This window comes from Aquila chrysaetos, chromosome 7 (genome assembly GCF_900496995.4).
Source record: "Aquila chrysaetos chrysaetos chromosome 7, bAquChr1.4, whole genome shotgun sequence".
NCBI classification, from domain to species: Eukaryota; Metazoa; Chordata; class Aves; order Accipitriformes; family Accipitridae; genus Aquila; species Aquila chrysaetos.
The window spans coordinates 29,585,127-29,607,592 of NC_044010.1; the positions used below are offsets into that span (position 1 = coordinate 29,585,127).

General features: G+C 38.1%; 1 protein-coding gene across 9 annotated transcripts in view; it reads left to right on the top strand.

The window, feature by feature from the left end:
• Window positions 1–21,892, top strand: part of BACH1 (BTB domain and CNC homolog 1) — a 30,852-nt gene extending 8,960 nt beyond the window's left edge. For 5 of the 9 annotated variants that reach the window (XM_030019957.2, XM_041124869.1, XM_041124870.1 and 2 more), the window contains exons 2-5: window positions 3,817–4,114; window positions 7,922–9,316; window positions 11,047–11,253; window positions 18,350–21,892. In XM_030019957.2, the coding sequence (XP_029875817.1) occupies window positions 3,875–4,114; window positions 7,922–9,316; window positions 11,047–11,253; window positions 18,350–18,805 (2,298 nt within the window). In that variant the 5' untranslated portion in view covers window positions 3,817–3,874 and the 3' untranslated portion in view covers window positions 18,806–21,892. The other 4 variants (XR_003924241.2, XM_041124873.1, XM_030019959.2 and 1 more) reach the window with 4 other exon arrangements.
• Window positions 21,893–22,466: the final 574 nt, after the last annotated feature.

Below are 22,466 nucleotides of genomic sequence, written 5' to 3' on the forward strand. Positions count from 1 at the left end.
TTATTGGGTGTGCAGAATTTCAGGTGAGAGGAATTTGAGGAATGCTCTTGTTCTGACAGTACGAGTTTTCTTCCACTAACTGAGGATTTGTAGTTAGTGAGCTTTCATGTTGTTTCTTTAATCCTTTCAACCTGCATTGTAAGGACTATTTTAAGTTTTGGAAGATCTTTTTGGACTCTCCTTATTTCTGATGGTAACTGCTGTATCAAATATCTTAATATTCTCACATGGTTTTGTTTCTTAGCGTCTTTTGCATTCAGTCACATGGTTGGTTGTTGACACTGAATTAGTGAACAGTGATTTAAATATACAGTCATCTGACTTTTGGAATACTTTTACAAGTTATCTGTGCCTGCTTTTAGTTTTCCTTACTTAAATGTTAATTTTGAAATAAAAATAGCATGGTAGAATAGGAGTTTTAGTCTGGTTTCCAAGGAAATAATTTGTGTTATTGTTCGTAGTGTCCGTTTTCCTTCTTTTCAGTAACTTGTTGCTGCTTTCATTTGAATTGTCTGAGAGGGGAGAAAAAAAAAATCTGATAGACTATATTTGTAGAAAATTAAATTATGCGAAATGGACACCTGCACTGGGAGGAAGAAAGCCTAGAAGGGCCTGTCCTTGTAGGACAGTTACAGCATGAGCTTGTAAGTTATAAAGCTTCTGTAAAAAGCACCACTGAATTGTTTTCTCCATACCTCTTCCCTATTTGTCCATCCATAAACAGAATTAATTTTAAGAATTTTTGAGTGCTGCAGGAGAATAGTTAAAGTAGAAGAAAAACAGTTTGTGGAAGAGATGTACTTTTTCTTTTTGGTACAACAGTAGGTCTTGTTATTGTGGATATGTAAATTACAAATTTACTTATGGACAAGTGTATTTTGTACTCACATACCGCTGTGGAAAATCTAGTTGGCTGTCATGACAAATACTGTCATAAATGTGGAGCCATGCCTTTATTACACAACTGGAAAACAGAATTAAGACATTCACAAGTTTGACCTCTGTTAGTACTTCTCGAAAGTGTTACAGCTTTTTACAGTGGTTACATTTTGCCTTTCCTGTTTGATGCTTTTTGTTTTTACAGAATTTGCAGTCTTCTGTTTCTTTTCCTTTTGATTTCTCTCTTTATCCTGTATGACAATAATGAGATTTTACAAAGAAGACTGAGATAAATTTAGTGTTTGAGTGTGGTGTTTGGTTGGTTTGTTTGTTTGGGTTTTTTAAAGGTTCTTTTGAATTTGAAATGCTTAATGAAATGCTGCATTTTATATTTTGGATACCTCAAAAAAGCCTGCATCCTGCTTAAAAATACTGGGGATATAACTTGGCTGATGAAATCTTCACATTAGAAAGTACAACATTCTGTCAGAATAAAGTGTTAAATTGAGTTATGCTTAAATTAAATATTTTCACTTCTCAAGAAACAGAAGGTAGTGTTTCAGTGTTGAAACCTGATTTTTTTTTTTTTTTTTTTTTATTGGCAGCAGCAACTTTGGACTTCAAAAGAAGAAAGAAAAAAGAACCTTTAAAGGCCTGTCTGTAACTATAGCCTCCCTCATGAGTTTTGCCTAGGTGTTCACCCCAAAATATGTAGTTATCTTTAATACTTCCCTGTGTTCCCCACCACTGTGGATTTAGTTTTCCATTTTGTCCTCTGTTCCATTTTGATGGTTTTTTTTTTGTTTGTTTGGTTTTTTTTTTGTTAAGCCTTCTGGTAACAAATACAGAGTCATACTTTGTTAAACTGTGCATGCTGTAATCTCTGAGGGATATGATAAGGATATAGAGCAAACACGAATACATGATTAATATTGCACTGCTTCTCATAAGCTATTACAAGAATAGAATTTCATGAATAGCTGTTTCACAGGGAATTATTTCATAATTTCCATTTAAACTGATTGCAAATGAAATATTTCCTAAGTAAACAAATCTTTGTAGTCTTGCCACTAGGTATATGAAAATGTTTAAACTCGTTTTTTGCTTCCAAAAATAAGCCCTTTAGAGTTAGCAGCTCATGGTATAGCTATTGCTTACTGGGGAAAACTCTGATTTGTGTAACTTTTTTTCTTCAGAACTTTTATTCTCACACAACAAAATCTTGTATACTTAAGCAAATGCCCCCAAACAGACTTATAACTTGGCAAAGACAAAGGCGGCAATCTGTATGTTTTGTTGGTGAAGTTGACTGTGAAGTTGCGTGTACAGTGTTCCATGAGGGAGTGGGAAGGGCAGATAATGCTGATGCTCTGCACTTCGCTGAAGTCCAGACTGGTACTGTGCCACTACTGCCACTGGAAATGTGGATCTTTCTCTTCTTTCTCTGTTGAAAGGAACACTAAAAATGCCTGTATGCCATGAAAATAACTTGAGTAGTGAGCACCCAGGAGTATAGCTGGCAGGGTGGCTGTTTCCCCGCCCCCCGCTGTGTTTAAAAATGGCCATGCTCTCCTCCCTCCCCGTGTTGTGAAAGTTTCCCATATTTGAAAACTGAAGATTTGCATTGGCTATGGTTTTATTGTTGTTGGGAGCTGGCATATCATAACAACCTGTGTTGAGCAATATAATGATTGGGTAGTCCTGTGTCAGCTGAAGTGAATCCCAGCAACTGTGTTCAGTTACAGTAACTCTTGGGTAGAATAGTCCAGTGTAATCTAAATGCTTGGTTTGTTAAGGTAACACTTTCCATAGTAATATCATATTTTCCTTGCAGGACAGTTCCAAATCTGATTATGTGGTTTCTTGATGGAGCTTCAGATGCGAGAACACTTCTTACTAGGCTTTTTTTTTTTCCTAAACTGAAAGAAAGGCTCAATCCAAAGGAGATAAGAATTTAAAAATACAGTGTAAAGATCAGACGTGGAAATGCTCTTAAACTTTGCACTGTCTAGGAGAGCTGACTTCTCCCTAGCTTCCCCCCCCCCCCCCCCCCCCCCCCCAAATACTAGGGAGTTCAGGAATAGCTTCAGGACAGTTATACATGAGCTTATTTCAAGGCTTTAGATATCATATAACTTCTACTATTGTTTACTATGCAATAAATGCTGGTATTTCAGAACTTTGATGCGCTGTCACAAAAGGGATTCCATTGCCAGGTGACCTGAATCATAGTGATCTATTAGGAAAGCAAAATTCTACCAAGCATGACAAGTCAAGTAGTGATGAGCAGGAGCAGGTAAAAAAAAGGCTGCATTAGAGAATTAAGGCAGGTGGAAAATAGGAAAACTAATCTGCTTTAAAAACAAGAAAACCCACCAACCTACTAGAGAGAAAATGAGAGTGTTTTACCAATGCTTGACGGGTTTAGCAGGCAAACTACTTTTGAAAGAAGATAAAACGCAAATATTTTTGTACTGGGTGAATCAGTAAACAGAAGTAGCTTACGTAGTATTTTGGTGAATTTTGGCTTAATGCATCTGGTTTTTATTTCTCTTTATGTTTTCATGGTGTTGGAGTCAGAATATACTGGTAACTGAAAGCTTAAATAATTTTTAGGTGTTACAATAGTTATGACTCTTAATCACTTGCTGAGGAAAAATCTGTTCTTTATCACTGAAGTCACATGAAAAATTGTTCCCTTTTTTGGCCTATGAGACTACTAAAGCAGGATTTGAAGATGTGCATATTAAGGTTTGGGTACTTTAAATGCTCATAAGCATGTATTTATGAATTAACACATATGAAATATTGAGTATTAATCTTAGTCTTAAAAAGAATTAGAACAACGCATGTTTAACAGTTTGCTTATGTTTTAGTATCAGTAGGTTCCTGTTGGATATGACTTTCGTGCGTACAACTTGTTTTTTCTTCTTCCAGATTTGAAGAACAGAAGCATGCTTTCCGCTGAGACTTACACTACCATTTGTGATACAGAATGTCTCTAAGTGAGAAGAATAGTGTGGTTTTTGCATATGAATCTTCAGTACACAGTACCAATGTACTTCTCAGTCTTGACGATCAGAGGAAGCAAGATATTCTTTGTGATGTTACTATTTTAGTAGAAGATCAGCGATTTCGGGCTCACAAAGCTGTGCTTGCAGCTTGCAGCAGTTACTTCCTTTCAAGAATTGTGGGCCAGGTGGATGCTGATCTTATCATCACTTTACCAGAAGAGGTGAGTGTCACTCTCTTCTGTATTTTACCTGCCAGTGCTTTTAATCTGTTTTGTTCAATTCTGTTTTACAGTAGGCTGGTGCTTAACTGAGAAGTTAAGGTAAGGGTTTTAAGAACTGGCAGGAAAGAATTTCTAAGTTGTAAAGCTGCCATTGGTTGAGGTGAAGGCTAGACATATCAGAGTGTATATTATAGACTGAAGATGAGTGAATGCTGTCTTGGGAAATGTATAGGGGAGATCCTTTCAATTAAGTATATATTACTTTCAAAATTGTGCACCTGTTTCAAAGCATGTAAGTTTGTCAAAAAACAGACCTAAAATGGTAAAGAGGTATTGCAGAACTAGTCTTCCTATATGAAAAGAGAATACTTTTGGAGTAATAAACAAATTAAAGCTTAAAATGGTAATACCTTTAAATCACTATCATTAAGATTTGGTTTTGTATGTTTGAGTAATACAACTGTGCTTACATTCCTTGCTTGCTGCTTACTGTTGTTAACAATTTTCTTCTCCTCAGTTCCCCATCCTTTTTACACACTGATCATTAGCAGCCTGATTTTTTTTTTCTACTGTGTTTTATTACTTTTAAAACTGAGAAAATGTATTGCAATTGCTTGCTTTCTTTTTTTACCCCTAAAACACATATTCTTAAATCAGATTGAATTTAAAGGCATTCAGTGGGAATGAGCGAGAACCTGGTATCTGTAGGAAAGAAAATTGATTATTACGTATCTGGAGCATCCAAGACATTTAAAGATTCCCGTTGGTATTTAGTTCATTTATAAGAGGCATGAGACAACCAAGTGACTGGATTTTTATATGCAATGCTGTGCTTGTAGATGAAAAGTGAAGAGCCTCCAAGTGCTCTGATTGTGCCCAATGGTAGCAGTAATCTGAAGAGTTGGTTCTTAAATAATCAATGGCTTTTGGGGAGGTAATTTATGGTAATTAGATTTGGGGCTGGGAAATAACATGCAAATTGTTGGCAACTCAATTAGAATCATTAAAGTTGGAGGAAAGGTGCGCATAAATGAGTATTTATAGTGACATTGGAGATTACATTATAAACTTGTTCATGTACAAGACTGAGTGTTAATGCAGAAATGATGTATTGAGAAAGGTAGCTACTAAACTCAGGTACAGGCTCACTGGCTTTATAACATACCAAGATAAGCACAAGGATTCTCTGTTAACAGAATCTTTCTGATTTTATAGAAAACAGAAAACTAAAAGGGATCAAGTGGTCTCTTTAAAGAGCTTCAGTGGTCTTTGCTATTCTCTTGCATAATGAATTTCTTAGAAAATAATGTTACAGCATAATACCACTGTCACTTTTACTCAACCTTCTTACTGTGTCTGTGTGTTTGTTTCTTATTATACTTTTTTTCCTAGTGCCTTGGTATGTTGATAGCCTGAATGTGTCTCAGATTAAACGGAAAGTAACGGTGGGAGCTGATGTGGAAGGGAAGTAGGATGCTGGGGTACACAAAGCCATGACTTGGAGTAAAAGAGGGAAATTAGTGGCATGTAAAACTTCTGATGTTTATGAGAGAATTTTGCTTTGGGATAATGGAAAAAATAGGATATTGAAGGAATAAGAAATGTACACCAAAGTTGGAGAGGGGGGAAAAATAATCACTGGTGCAAAGCAACAGTGTTCCAATGAACACTTGAAATAAACCTGAGTTAGAAGGAACCAGAGTTTGTAAAGAAAATGGAGGAATATAATAATCCTGATATTTACTACATTGTAGACTTAAGAGGACTCTTATTGTGATTTAGTATTACTGATGTAAGAACTGAACCTACTGAAGCAACAAGCAAAAATACTAACAGTGAATCTCACCTTTTAATTGTTTGATCTGATCACTTACTCGGTAAAAGCATTTTAAGACTCAGCAACTTGAGCTTCTCTTCTGGAAACTGCTAAATATTTTGAGATGCATCAGTTTATGAAGCTGCATATTTAAGAAAGCGGCAAACACTGATCACATTGTTTGACATGTGATTTTTTTTTTTTATTAACCTTTTTAATCATCCAAAGTATTTGAAGTTTAAAATGAAAAGACACCAGTCCACAATCTGAGATACCAAAATACTTTTGGAATTAAAGTACTTCATATATTTTATATTATAGAGACTAACTACTGACATCTTGGTGTAGGTTCTGTGTTGTTTTTCCACCAATGTTTTTACTCAATGAGTTAGACTTTCAGCACAAATACAAATTAAATAAATGGCCACTGCAAGAGTTGCTTTTCTAGGTCAGTCAGACCAAAACTCTTTCTAGGGTTCTGTCTTCTTTGATGATAGCCAGCTAGAAATGTGTAAGAGAAAGCAAAATGAGTACAGAGTGGGGTTTTTTTCCCCTCTTGATCCTTCCAGTTTTTAGCAATAGGTGTTTCTACCTTATATAGAAAGAATATACAGTTTTGAAATACCATTGTATTTGTTTTGTTGAATTTCATGTATGAATGTCACTTGTTTGTAAACCTGCTTTAATGGTTTATTGACTATGCTAAGTTTGAAGGCTTCTTGGCAGCTTATGGATAAACTGTCTTTTACACTGCACTTCCCCACATTATTAAGGATGAATAAATGTTGTGGTGTAATCAGTAGTCTTCTCTCCAGAGCATATTTCAAATGCCATTTAAGAATTGTTTAGAGAGATCATAAGAGTTTACAGGCAGTTTTGCTGAAGTGTCTCTGTGCAGAACTCTTCAACTTCCTTTCATGTGTTATGTATTCTTTAAAAAAAAGAAACCACCGAAGAACCACTAAAAAAACCATACAATCAACTGATTCCTTAATTACATTGCATGTGTAGTTAATTTTTTTGCTGGTAGAAGAATTCAGTATAGTTAATGCATTAAGATAGCACTTTATTCAGCATAAAGTCCTGTTCATTTCAATAAAGGAGGGAGCAGAATGTGGGCTTGAGTTTGAGTAGTTATAATGGACATATGAAAGGCTAAAGGAAGTGTCATGTCATTTGCAATATGCTGATCTGTTTACAGCTTTCTGTCTGATTCCTTAGTAATTTTTTCATGCGTAGATGATGATCATGTTCAGTTTGTAACAATACAGTTTTTGTTTATCTCTGGATTCCCTGTTAGGCAACTGTTCTGTGGTAAAAACTGAGATGATAATGATGGCAGTGTTCAATTAAAACTATGTACTCCAAAGAGGCTTTAAACTGACAATAATTGGTTTTGGTGTACAGTTTTTGGCTACAATTCTTTTCATCTGTGGGAGGAGGAAAGGAATAGTAAATAATAGATAATAAATAGTAGTAGAAAGTAGTAATAAATAATCATGTGTGGTCAAATTCCATTTTTTCAAACTTTTTTGTTCTCAGCGATGCATAACACTGAGCAAATAACACTAATTGCTCTTTAAAGGAACAATTAAATACCAGCAGCATTTTGATCTTATTCTAGAGTAATTGATGTACAACTTGGGTTTGAAAGGTATCTTTGTAAAGTTGGAATCCAGTTACTGGTTTTCGGGGTACAGCAATATTTTTCACTTGTTAGTACTGTATTGACAGAACATTTTATTAAGAGATTGATCACAGTGAAGAAGATAATTGCCACAAAATATACAGGATGAAATTGTATCAGAGGATTTGTTTCAGAATGAGTGTGGTCAGGTTTTCTCTGTGGAACAAACCTGCTGCTTTTGTCTTGTATTCTGTCCTGCTGGTGTGGTTTGCTCACAGGTAAATTTGGGTTCTGTGTGTTTCTCTATTTAAACCCATATTGGCCATGCTAATATTTTTTTCTTTTCTTTTTTTGTTTTTAATAGGTAACACTTAAAGGATTTAGTCCTTTACTTCAGTTTGCATACACAGCTAAACTTATTTTAAATAAAGACAATGTGTCTGAAGTTTGCAAATGTGCTGAGTTTTTGGGTGTACACAACATTGAAGAGTCTTGCTTTCAGTTTCTCAAATTCAAATTTTTGGACTTTAAATTGGATCAGCAGGAATGCCCTAGGAAAAAGTGTTGTACACAGCGTTGTCAGAAGACAAACCCTAAAATTGGCAATGTGGATGATGGAGACCTAGAAGTAGATGATGAAGCAGAAGAACTTTTAGAAAAGGAACATATTCAAACTCCTGACATAAAGGTCTGTAAAGATGAAGAAAATGCTAAATCATCGCCTGCTCTCCAAGATAATGCCAATCAAACATGTGATCCTATACATCTAGAAAGGAGTAGTGTTTCCAGCTTATCTTCCCAATGCCCGAAGTATAGGAAATTCCAGAAAGCTTTTGGAAATGACAAAGTTCATACTTCAGAGTCCAATTCCAGTATTAAAGACATTCGGGTGCCACCAATTGCAGTTGCCTTTCTTGAGAAGGAGGTACCTGATAACGATGGCATACAAAAAGCTCAGGAGTGTGTACCTATGCAGCTGGTCTCAAAATGTGAAGAGACTCAGGTAAAAATGGAAGAAGGGGAGGAAGGCATTGAGAAAAAGGAAGAGTCAAAGAGAGATTCTGTGACTCAGAATGTGTCATGTCCTGTGGAGAAAATGGATGTTGCTGCTTTCCCCCAAAACTCTCCTGGACCTCATGGACTCAATTCTGTGTCTTTTTTACATACTTGTGAGCAATATGGTAACTTGAATTTCAGTAGTATGCCAAACAGCGCAGTCTTAGCTGAAAAAACTGTATCAGGTACTGGAGTTGGGAATGACAAAAGTGAAAGTCAAGATGACACACCTTCAAAGGTCGATTTGTGCACTAGGGAAGCCACTAACATTACATCAGCTGGTGATCGAAGCAGTGTGGAAAGAGAGGTAGCAGAACATCTAGCGAAAGGGTTCTGGAGTGATATTTACAGCACAGAAGCCTGTCAAATACATTTACCACCTGCAGTTCCAAAAGAGTGCTTGGAGCCAGTATATTCGGGGAAAAAATCAGAGTGTCCGTGGCTGGGTATCAGGATCAGTGAAAGCCCTGAACCTTGCTCTCAACGAACTTTTACAACATTGAGTTCTGTCAACTGCCCCTTTATAAGCAACCTTAGTACTGAAGGATGCTCCAACAGCTCTGAAATAAGCAGTGGAGATTATGTTCAGGGACAGCAACAAGAACAGTGTCCCTATAATTATGTGATAAGTTTGGGAGAGGATTCAGAAACTGACACTGAGGGAGACAGTGAATCCTGTTCAGCAAGAGAACAAGAATGTGAGGTAAGAATATCTCAAAAACCTAATTTTGAGTCTCTTGGGGGAGGGGTGTGTGTGTGGTTGCTTGTTTTAAAAATCTGGGAAATGAAACTTTAAATAACCATTCAAAGGTTTATATGGAAGATCACTGTTAATTCAGGGAGACTTATAAAGCATTTTTTGGTAGAATATGGAAGTGGTAGATGCTTAGATGTTAGATCTCTTCAGATATTTTTCTAGAACAACTTTATCAGAAAAGGTTCGGAGTCTTAAACTAAGGCATGGGGGGAGGAGGGGTTAAGAAATATTTTTTTTTTTTTGTCTACTTCAGTTAAACTTAAGAAGACTAAACTTCTTGGAAGCTTTGATTTATAGAAACTTAACAGTTTTCTTGGTTTTATTCTGAGCTGTGGGGAGAAGGTGGGAGAGGGATGATACTTCAGGTTTACTGTGAAATGAAAATTTAAGTTTTCAAGCTGGCTTCAGTAGCTGTGTATTTAAGACTGCTTTAATAGTGTTGCCATCTCTGAAACAGAGGTTATATTTGTTCCTCCAACTGCTGAAATTACTTGGCACTTCTTTCCTTTATGTCATTGATTTGGTAGTATTTTAGGCAGAGGCCATACATAAGTAATCTAATCCCAAAAGATTTTACTATATATGTAGAATGACTTCTGTCACAGTTCTTAGAATTGTAGAATTGCAATAGCTGATGGATCATGTAATGTCATGAAAATTCAGGGTATTTTAAAGTACTAGGTTTTTTTCTTTTCAAGATGCAGGGCCTTTACTGAGACTTAAAGTAAGTGGAAGATACCATCAATATAGAAAGTTGGTAGGCCAAACAAAAGGCCAGAATTGGTTAAATACATTCCTTACCTTTACATTACAAAGTAGATGGCATCATTGCTCAGGGCAATACTCTGTCTTTTTTTTTTTTTTTTTTTTTTTTTTTGCTGGTTTGTCACCAGCAGTAGTCAAACACAGAAAGGGTTTCTTTGTTAAACGAAATTCAGATCTTTGACCACAGCAAGGTAACATTCTGCTTCTTAATATACTCAAATGTAAGGATTAAAATAAAGCGTCTTCAGTTGGATACTTCATAAAATATGGCAATTATTTTGTAAAGGTAAAGATGTTTTTCAGTATTAATCAAGACTTTGTGATCTATGTATGTTTCAGAAGCTCCTGCTTCTGTAGCTCAGGTGTACAGATAGTAGCAAAAGCCTGGTTCTCTCTCTTCTCCAGCATTAAGAATTACAAGACAAATATTGTAACTTTGATATTTTAAGTAAATGCCTGTTCTAGATTAACTTTTCCTGCAGAAAACTATAGGTACAAAAATGTATGCAGGATACAGTCTTAATAGCAGCTTAGGGGAACCTTTAGACTGTATTAATGATTCTGGATGCTGGTTTTGTGCATCACCTAACCATAATTTACTTTCCTAGACTGTACCACCTAATTGTTTGCTGCACACATAGATGGATTTCATCCTACTCTGAATATGCTTTTGAGGATCTAGTGTAAATGTGCAAAGTACTCAGTTATCTCACCTGTGCTTGAACTCATCTAGTTGAAACCACTGGGTTTTATCCACCTCACCTGATGGTTACATTGCTCTTGTCTCTGAGATTTAGGAAGAAAGATATGTTGTGTGGTAAAGAATGCTTAAAATGAAAACTTGAATTGGCCTGTTGGTGTTTGTGTGTATCGATTTCACCTTTGATTTACAACTGTATCTTACATTCTAGGTAAAACTGCCATTTAATGCACAAAGGATTATCTCACTTTCCAGAAATGACTTCCAGTCATTTCTGAAAATGCATAAATTAACTCCTGAACAATTGGACTGTATTCATGATATCCGAAGACGAAGTAAAAATAGAATTGCAGCACAGCGATGTCGTAAGAGAAAACTTGACTGCATACAAAATCTTGAATCTGAAATTGAAAAACTGGTATGTATAAATATTGATTACGGTTGACTCGAGTCTTTCTCTAAACGTCTTGACTGGACATCTGGCAGTAGTGTGAGAATGAGGTGGCTGACTACTTTTTCCACTCAAGCTTAGAAAACTTTATCAGTCTTAAATGACTTCTTGGTAGCAGTTCTAGATTTTCTGTGCTTTACTCTACTCTAAAGTCCACAGAAGGAAAAATGTGTGTACTTGTTTCCATTCAAGTAAAACTGCATCACAGTGTAATTTTTGGTGAATGGTGTTTCTGAAGCCCAGCAGCATTAAGCTTAATTGTACAGAATGATTCCCAAACGGTCATCCCACTCTTTTATTTTTCTACCTTTTCCCATTTCTTCCTTTGTGCTTTTGTTCTTCAGCTCATGGTATTGCTCATGATCAAGTTTACAGTTATGCAATCGTTAGTTGTGTAAGTATTATTCTTGTAACATATTAACATGGGCTGGTGAACTGTTTCCTGAGTCTTGAATCTTAAAAATGAGACCCTTGCAGGAAGGCGGAAGATACGGCAGAACTCAGGAAGCTGCTTGCCTTTTTAGCAGTTGTATCAAGATTGTAGCTGAGGAATTAATGCATCCAGATTTCTCTCCAAACATCTGTTAATATAATTTCTCCTTCTTAAAAGGCAATAAAAAGATAAGTGTGTAACTTAAGAGAAATGTGGATAATCGGAAGTTCTCCTGGCAAGAAAATAGAGTGGCTTTTTTCTGGTCTTTGTTTCTGACCCTCTCATCTCAGTTTCATAGCTGATCATACCATGTGCACTAAATAGTTCAGTTGTTTAGGGTCACTGTACTCTTAATTCTTGTTTGTGGAGTGTTTTAGACTTTGTGTTTATGTACATGAATTTAGTATCTGCATCAGCTAGGAACATATGCAGTCATGTTGCACCTTTCTCCTTACGACTTCAGAGTGAAAAGGAAAATAAAATTAGAGCAAAGCGCCGTGGGCTTGAAACTTACTTCCCTGAAGTGGTCCATCATCTTTCACTATGTGCATTTCTGCAACAAAGGAGATTAACTGAAGGAAGGTCATCAGTGCCATACAGCCCTGATGAGATGACAGAGCAAGTCATTCAGTGTGCTGAATGAAGAAGATACTCTGGGAGGGAGGGAAATCAGGTGATTGTGTTAATAACAGTTACATTATTCTCACTGAAGAGAGAAGTTGCATTTCTGACAGTTCAGAACTTTCTGCCTTTTTTTTGTTGTCATATTGTCATTTCTGTTTGTTAGGTAACTTTGTCAATATTGTGCAACACTTAGTGTGGGGGGGTGTGGAATTAGAGATTCATCTGCAAGATTAGACCTGTAGTTGACTAAGTGACTGATAATCATAGTATAATATTCTTTCTTCTGTGGACCTGTGCTGGAACAGACTGAATGTCTGCTGTTTGACAGATATCACTGTGCAAGCTCTAGACAATGAGTGTTGAGAATTGTGAGGTGACATTTGAGTTATGAATCATGCTCTAGGCACAAACATGTTCCAGTCGCTTATTTTTTCCAACTGTGCAGGTAAGTTTCTTCAGGACTTCCTGAAAAGACCTTTTTTGGAGCTGTTGAGCATGTCTGACAGGAACTGATGTTCTGCACCATCAAACTTGTATAAGTTGTGCACAAATACAGAAACTTAAAGATCTGTCTAGGCATAATTTCCAGGTGGGTGGAAGAAAAGAGACATCTGTGAAAGGCATTGTGTGGTACATCCAGGTGGTTTCATGCATGATGACTCCTGCCTCGCTCCTTCTTCTCTGGGTCAGTCATGTGTCTCAGGCCTGTTAGTCTTTGATCTTCTCATGGTATCCTCTGTAATGTGGCTTTGAGAGAGGATAATATGGTGTAGCTATAGTTTGAAAACTCTTGACAAGTAGATAATACTAATTATAACCTGGTAGGAAATATCATTTGGTTAAATTCCTCATCCTGGCTTCCAGTATGTGCAGCATGTTGTCTTGTACTAATTTCTATTTGTTGTTGCTTATCAGGTTTTTGTTCTCTCAGATTAAAAGATAGTATTTGTCGTGTGTTTCTTGGGAAAGTCCTGTATCTGGAACAGACTAACCCCCTGCATGAATAGAGGCTGGAGACCAACTGGCTGGGGAGCAGCTTTGCTGAAAAGGACCTTGGGGGTCTGGGCAGACAGCAAGCTGAGCATGGGGTCAGCAGTGTGTCCAGGCTGAAAAAAAAGGCCATCAGTGTCCTGGGCTGTAATAACAGGAGCGCAGCCAGTGGTTTGAGGGCAGTGATTCTACTCCTATACTTAGCATGTGTAAGACTGAATTTTTTGCCCAGTTTTGACCCCTCCCAGTGCCAGAAGTACATTGACAAACTGGAGCAAGGTTAGGACAAGGCCACCAGGATGGTCTGGCCTGGATTACTTCTCCTGTGGTGAGAGGCAGAGGAAATAGGACATCTGCTTGGAGAAGAAGAGATGGCTGTGGGGAGACCTAATAGCCATCTGCCCATATCTATTGGGAAGTCCTCAAGATCATGTAGCCATTGGGAGTGGAAGAGTTTCATCTTCCCAGGGGGTAGTACTTCACAGCAGGAGAACAAGAGACATTGTCATAAATAAAAATGGGAGGTTTCAAATGGATATAAGGAAACACTTTTTTCCAATGGGGACAACCAGGCAATGGAACAGGTTACCCAGAGAGGTTGTGCATGCTCTGTCCTTGGAGGTTTTTGTGACATGGCTGAGCAAAGCCCTGAGCAGCCTTATCTTACCCAGAGCTGACTTTGTTTTCAGCAGGAGGTTGGACTACAGACCTCCTGAGGTACCTCCCCCACCCAAGTGATTCTGTAAAATTGAAAGGCTTATGCTAAGCTCTACTTATATTCAAGAAAAATGCTGTTCGGTACTGAATCTAACTGTTATCTGGGAGAATTAAGTTTGGTCATTTCTCTTGATCTTCTGTATTGGTAATATAATTTTTGACTCCCATACAGTCTTTGCTTACTGATCTTGCAGGTGAACCTATGTGTTCTTTTTTTTTCACTAATGTTCTGTATTTGAGAATACATGTGGGCCACTCAAGGAGATGTTGCCTTATTAGAAAGAGCTTCTGAGCACCTGTGTATATTCACATTCCTTGTACTTTCTCACCTCAAAGCTTTAAAATGAGGGTACTTGTGAGGGGGAGCAGAGTAAAGGACAACTGGCCTCAAGAAGCGCTACTTCCCTAAAGATTCCGTAGCTCAGAGAAGGATGTGTCAGTGAGTGACATACTATAAGCTGTGATCCAAGAAATGTAATGGAGATCTTGTTATATATACTATAGCAAGGAGAGGAAGTGTATGAACTAAATAGATTCTTCACCAGAAGAATTAAAAGAGCTCTCAGTTTGATGATTATTGTGACCTCAAAACTAGCTGGCATTACTTTGCAGTATTAGTGTAATGCTGCTAAAATAAAACAATAATATTTAAATACATTAATCTGTCAACAGCTTCAGATGGGGGCAGGGACCTTACACTGGAATAACTATTTCTGAATGTTGAAGTTTGTGTTAACCGGCAGTCCAGGTAATTTCATCAGTCCATAATACACAGCTGAGTGCCTCTACATACCCAAAACGTACATAAAGTGATTTCAGATTAGGAGATCTGGCAACAGGTGCTCCCAGTATGCTGACGAGTAGAAGTTTATAAGCAAAGCACTCCTTCTAATCATTTTAGGCAAAAAGGACTGGCAACAACTGCTTCTCTTGCAAAATGCCACTTAAAGTTAGTCAGTTCTTACAAAAAGAAGTTGTAGAGATTGCAGTATGAGTTTCTCCTGCAAAAGGGAATGTGAGAAGGACTGAAAATAAATTAAACTTTCTAGGAGTGAATTGACGTAGCAATTGTGATAACACACAGTCCCTATGATTATTTCTTAAAAACTATTTAAAGCTTTGTATGTCTTCAGAACTCTGCCTCTTAATTAATTAATTATAGAACTCAAAATGTGTGGCATGTTTGGTTTGTGGGTTTTTTCCCCTTTTTTTTCCCAATTGTTTCCTTATGGTCTTGCTTGTTTCCTGTTCTTCTTTGCCATTTCCTTATTTTTCTTTTTTTCTGGATGTTGCTTGTTTCTGTGATTAGACCAGCCCCTCAGTTATGCATGTCCTTTCATCTTCAGCCAGTTGTATCAGAAGTCTCACAAAAATTCATGACATTGAAGTAAAACAAAAAAGCTGATTTTTAATGAATAGTACGTTTTTCTATTTGATACTCATTAGTGAATTGCCATCCCTTTTGCTGCCTGTGGTGGGTTGACCCTGGCTGGATGCCAGGTGCCCCCCAAAGCTGCTCCATCACTCCCCCCTTCAGCTGGACAGGGGAGAGAAAGTATAACAGAGGGCTTGTGGGTTGAGATAAGGACAGGGAGAGATCACTGAACCAATTACCATCATGGGCAAAACAGACTCAACTTGGGGAGAATTAACTCACTTTATTACCAATCAACCTGAGTAGGGTAATGAGAAATAAAACCAAATCTCAAAACACCTTCCCTCCACCCCTCCCTTCTTCCCAGGCACAGCTTCACTCCCAGATTCTCTACCTACCCCCGCCAGCGGTGCAGGGGGATGGGGAATGGGGGTTACGGTCAGTTCATCACACGTTATCTCTGCTGCTTCATCCTCTTCAGGGGCAGGACTCATCACGCTCTTCCCCTGCTCCAGCGTGGGGTCCCTCCCACGGGAGACAGTCCTCCATGAACTGCTCTGGCATGGGTCCCTCCCACAGGCTGCAGTCCTTCAGGAGCACACTGCTGCAGCGTGGGTCCCCCACGGGGTCACAAGTCCTGCCAGAAAACCTGCCCCAGCGTGGGATCCTCTCTCCACGGGGCCGCAGGTCCTGCCAGGAGCCTGCTCCAGCGTGGGCTTCCTGTGGGGTCACAGCCTCCTTTGGGGATCCACCTGCTCCGGCGTGGGGTCCTCCATGGGCTGCAGGTGGATATCTGCTCCACCGTGGACCTCCCTGGGCTGCAGGGGGACAGCCTGCCTCACCATGGTCTTCCCCACGGGCTGCAGGGGAATCTCTGCTCTGGCGCCTGGAGCATCTCCTCCCCCTCCTTCTTCACTGACCTGGGGGTCTGCAGGGTTGTTTCTCTCACATGTTCTCACTCTTCTCTCCGGCTGCCATTTCTGTGCCACAGCAACTTTTTTTTCCCTTCTTAAATATGTTATCACAGAGGTGCTACCACTGTAGCTGATGGGCTTGGCCTTGGACAGCAGTGGGTCCGTCTTGGAGCCAGCTGGTATTGGCTCTGTTGGACACAGGGGAAGCTTCCAGCAGTTTCTCACAGAAGCCACCCCTGTAACATGCCCCCCCCCCCCCCCAGCTACCAAAACCTTGCCACACAAACCCAATACACTGCCCTGTGTTTGGAAGATCCTTTTGCATTACATAGCTAGATTGTAAGTTCTTCAGAGCAAGGACAGTCTTATTTCATGTCTGAGTGGTGTCTGCTACTCTTAAGCCTGTTTGCTGTGTAAATAAAACTCAAAGCATTCGTTGTGAGTGAGATTGTTGCACAGCTTTGGTTTAGCAGCAGTTTAGGATTTATTAATATTTTGAGATAGATCACAAGATTAGGCTGTATAATTTTAACAGTGATTTGATGGAATTTGTTACAATCAAATTTGCAACTTAAAGATTCAAAAATGGCAAGGATCACCCGACACTTACAGCAGGGTTGCACACAGATGGATGTTAAATCAAATCACACACACACAGACAGAGAAAACGGTTCCAAATCACAGAGACAGGCAAATAGTTCCAAACCAAACTGCAAATGCACATGCACAGATACAACAGTTCTGAACAAAATTTTACACAGAGGTTAACCTATGATTAAAATTTCCCTGTTGTGAGTTTCATAAATTACTCACTTTTATGTCCTGGCATTCATCAACAGACGTTCAGTAAACCTCACAAAATCAGGCCTTTAAGTCCTTGTGAAATCGTCAACAGACAGTCCTTCAGTCTTTGTGAAATCTGCCCTGAGAGGCTTCCCAGCTGGGTCACACAGCCTGCTGCAGTCCTGGAGAGCTCAGAAGGTTTCGCCTTGGATCGCTATTTATAGGGTCTTGAGATGATTGGCTTTAGTCATTATTTTACATTCTGGCTACAATTTGTGCTGAGTCATTCTGATACACAATTCAGGCAGCAGATGGCCCAGGTGTGGCCAAAGAGTACCTGAGCCCAGAAGTCTCTGTACTTGCAACCAAGGTAACAGCACAATGGGAGGTTTTCCCAAAGCATGCATGGCTTATCCTGAGATCACAAAGAGGCCTGGGGGAGGCTGCACCACCACAGCATTCAGCTGGTATTCTCCTGTTCCAGTAGTAGGTTACCTACCTAGTGGCACCTCTGTTCTTGTCTCTTCAATTCACTAAACTGTCATTTCTCTGTCACGCTGCTTTAACTTCCAGTGTTCTAGTCCGTGCCTTGAAACAGACCGAAGTACTGCATTTCCAGAGAAAATACTTTGTTTACAATTTTAGCACGTTTTATTTCTTTAATTTTCCTATATTTTCTATTTACTTTAGTTACTCTTCTTAACTCCATTGTTTGTTCTACAGTGCACTTAGCACTTAAGAATTGAATTTATTTTTATTCAGCAGTGTAGTATCAATAGTGAAAACATGATGTCTGGTTTTCAACATTTAACTTTTAAAATATAAATCTCTATGAAGACTGCTTTGCTTAATGTTTTGTTGACCCAGTGGTAATGGTTTAAATGTTACCCTGTAGAATTAGTGTTTCAGGAATACTTGCAGTAAGTGAAGCTAGGTTTCATCTATTAAATAACTACAAATTACTTTTAGGCTGCCAGCACGAGTTTTGAAAAAGTTGTATGTCTGAAAAATCACTTCAAATAGCTGAGTTGATAACACTTCAAGAGAGGTTAGGATTGTCCTTTTGAGAGGCATTTGATTGTGTCGGTGTTTACCTTCTTATTGCCAAATTACTTCTGTTTCAGCAGACCAGATTATTTACAGTCTTGTTTTAGCTTTATTAGGAACATAACAAACTATAGGTTTTGTGTTAAAATGCAGACTAAAAGGCTATTTTTCTTCTTGCAGCAAAATGAGAAGGAGAACTTGCTGAAGGAAAGAAACCATATTTTGTCAACTCTGGGTGAGACAAAGCAGAATCTGACTGGACTTTGCCAGCAGGTGTGTAAGGAAGCAGCTTTGAGTCACGAGCAAATACAAATACTTGCAAAATATTCCTCCTCAGATTGTCCGCTTTCATTTTTATTCCCGGAGAGAGAACGAACAGCTCCATCTGAGCTTGCGATACCAGCGTGTATAAAGTTAGCAGATGGTCTTTCAGGTGTTACATCTACAAGCGAGCAGAGTTCTTGTTATCAGTGTGTGAAAAGTGTGTGTGATGCAGCATACGATCAAGTACAAGAACTGCGTCCAGTTTCTGTAAGAACATTAGAGAAAACTTCACTTGTGGAACAGTGTGGACAGAGCGGTGGTATCACAGACTTCTGTCAGCAAATGACTGACAAATGCACTACAGATGAGTGAATCAGTTCTCTTCCTATTGCCGGCCTCTCAACATTGCAACTAAAAGTGAGATTGAGCATTATTGTAAAGTAACTTGGTAAGTGAAAGAGAAGATGAAACTTCATCTTACGAAACTACATTGACAATGACATGGTCATTAAATTACTTGGCAAGCTTTGGGTTTGCTCTGTGTAGTTCTAGAGTGTAATTTGTATGTGTCAGCCCTGGAGCTTTTTCTGTGTGGTGATGCTAAGGAGAGTTCAGGAAAGTTGTTGGAAAGTATAAACTCTGTGCACAGATATTTATTTGTCAGAAAGCTTTCATTCGGGTATAGAGCAGCCTTCACTCTGATTTATGCCACAGTACCTAATGCCACTCTGCATCTCAAGAAAAGCCTCCTAACAGGTGTTTATGCACAATGACTTCTATATGTGGAATTCTTATCTCTTTAAGATTTATTTTTTCCTGGTAGACAAACCTTAGGGAACTTATATAGCTCTGTAAATGTTTATTTTGTAGATGGGTTAGGATGACATGACAGTATGAGGAGATTCTGGCAAGTGCTCTCTGGAACAGCTCATTGCTTCCTGCTGTTCCCATTCCTGTGCCAGAGCCAGCTTTTATTGAAATATATGCCTTTGTCTTAGCTCTCCAGTATGTAGTTAAGACAAGTGGAACAGCGGAGGTGCTGCAGCATACCGCTCTCTTCTCTAAATTTTGTGGGAGGAATAACAACATACTGGGAAATGCAGAAGTTTGAAATTGATGCAATTCTTTGATTAGCGTGCATTGGATCCTCTGGCATCTGAATGCCATGTGCTTGTTAAAATTCATTGCTGTATTGTGACTTGTCCTAGCACCTTCAAGCTTGCTGCTGTTTGTGGTAAGTTGGAATCAAAGTATTGTGAAAGTTTTACGGACAGATTTTTTTGAGGTATTCAGGCACCAAATTTGTCGATTTCAGTGCCTGATTGCCTAAAGTAATCTACAAATGTATTTGTTCTCTGATCATTGGGACCAGTAAAGATCTATTTCAGAATTTTAGTCTTCAGGATACTTTTATGGCTAAACCGATAGTACATTTTCAATGGCTTGTGCTATAAGCATAAACATATAGAAGGTATAATAAGGAAATGAGCTGGAGGGATTTCCTTTATTTACTTTGTGAAGGAGAAATTCAGCCACTAAAAATAATCCCCATTTTTTAGATTTTTACATGGCAGTAGATGCATATTGTATGCCAACGATGCTTTGTTATTTAGATGTTATTCTCACACCAGAACTAAGTATTGAACCTCACCACAGAAAACTTTGGTTTTGCTGGTTTACAAAACATGAAGAATCTTGTACAAGCCAGTGGAATTCTTCATTTCCTACCTCAGAGTGTATATTAGCTTTTTGTGTCTTTTGTGTGCATGTACAGTAGGCAGCAACTAAGCAAGGGACTGTTGTAAATACTGCTTTGCAGTTTTATCTTGCAGTGAGACAAAACTTGTTCTTGGCAAGGCTCTTCTCCCACCACCCCCCATAGGTAATATAGCATTAATAAATATATTAAGACTATTAAGCCACTTATTTAAAACAAACATTTAAAATTTGACAGATTTCAACAGTACTTCTCATAACCAGCACGTAATATAAGTGACTACACTACCTCACCTGTGGGATTGAAAGTTGATTTAAATCTCTAGTGATATCCTTGGATTTTCATCATATATCATTACTTTTTTAAGGAGAAAATTTATGTTAATGGAGCATAGCTTGTATAAATCACAGTGCTTGCAGTAATTGAAATTCAGAAATAAATACTATATGGCAGACATCATGAGAGTTCTACTGCTTTGGGTATATTTTCAGATAATTGAGTTGAAATTCTTTTAAATGACTGTCATTTATATATGTTGATCCTGTATATGTATTACTCGTGAAGCTCTCTGGGTTTTTTCTCCGGTGTCTGTATATGCCTGGTTAATTTAATCCTGCCTCTCTTCTGTGCTGCCACCCTGGGCAGTGTTTTGCTCCTAAGTCTCCATTTTATTTCAAAAGCAAACCAACAAAAAGAATGAAAAACAAAACAGAAAGCCCCAAACCTCTCTACTGTCCATACACAATATCACTTTTAAAGCTGGTGATATTCTGAAATGACGTGGATAACGGCATTAAAGCATTGTCCTAATAGTACACATACTCTGAAATGGAATTCCTTGGGTTAAATGTTTGTTACAAAGGGATGGAGCATGTATGTAGAGAATGACCGACTGGGAGCTTAAACATATCCAGTGGCCCAAACACCTGACACACTTCACTATGGATGTTGGAAAACCAGGTCAGTGGTTACCAAGTTCAGAGGCCGGAATATCCACCAAAGAGTTGTGCTCCACTGCTGCAATCTGGTGATCAGCCAGGGTCTGAATTCCAACCCAGCAAATGGTGCAGGGCTTCCAGTGCAGAAATCATGGCTATCATTGACATATGATAAAATTCATGTCATGTTTTTAAACCCATGATGAACTTGATGAAGTTTGAGGGTAGGTTTTTGCCTAACCAGCTGTGTCTAAATTTTTAAAATATTTATTTAATACAGTAGACCTACAAGTTGCATGTTGACTTCTATAGCCTATATCATCAACTTGCAAAAGTTAAGAATAAATGACAATTTTATGATACAGAATTCTCAGGTAAATGTTTTGGAGTTTGGGTTGGGTTTTTTTTGTCAGTAAAGAAATACTCGATTTTGAAATTGTAAAATACTTTGTTAAAGCATGTTTTAAAATACTTTTGACGGTCTATCTTAAAGCCATAAGAGTATGATGGCATACAGATTGTAAAATAAACAGATAATTACAACAGTTGATTTTGTATCTTTCATAATTCAGTATTTTCTAAGACTACAATAAAAACCACTATCCTTTCTACAAAGGCTTTTCTTTTTTTGTACAAATCTTTTGCAGTGAAAGTCTTTACTGGTGCATTATTCACTTATGTAGTACTACTAAAGCATTTCTGAAAACAGTAGCAAAGTAGTCTATATAATTTATAAGTTCCTGAATAATACACACAGTAGCAAATATTACTGAGTTGGAATAAATTTCCTGTGAGTTTATTTGACTTTTTTGTGTCCTTTCTGTTTCAGTGAGCTTTCTTTTCTTGGGAACTTTGATACTGATTTATTTTTAAAATTTTTTTAATTATTATTTTAAGGGAGAGAAGAGGTAGGTGGCTGATTAATGGGATATTGTAGGTTTTTGGGGTCTAGAAAAAACTTGGAGGTGATGATTCCGTGGATCACGTAGATCAGTGCATGAGACCGAGGTTTATCAGGGGAAGTTATAATGATATGTATGTTTATTAAGCTTCTCAAGAAGTATCTTTGTAATTGTAGATCTGTTGAGTCCTTTTAAATAATGAGAAGGATTGCAGAAAAATTACCCTTTGAGAAACTGCATTTATCCTAATCGCTGTCTGTACTTCTGAAACAGTAAACTGTAATACTGGATCTAGCCTTTTAGTATTGTGTTTTACCTTGCTCAGAAAGCTTTTCATTAGAAGTCTTCCTTCATTTAAACTTTTTGGAACCTGCGCATTTGATGCTGTTGAGTCTGAAAGTACTTGATCCCACCAGCAGACCCGTTGTTAAAAGTTAAAATGGGGAGTGTGGGGTGAAAATGCTGGAAAGCAAGAT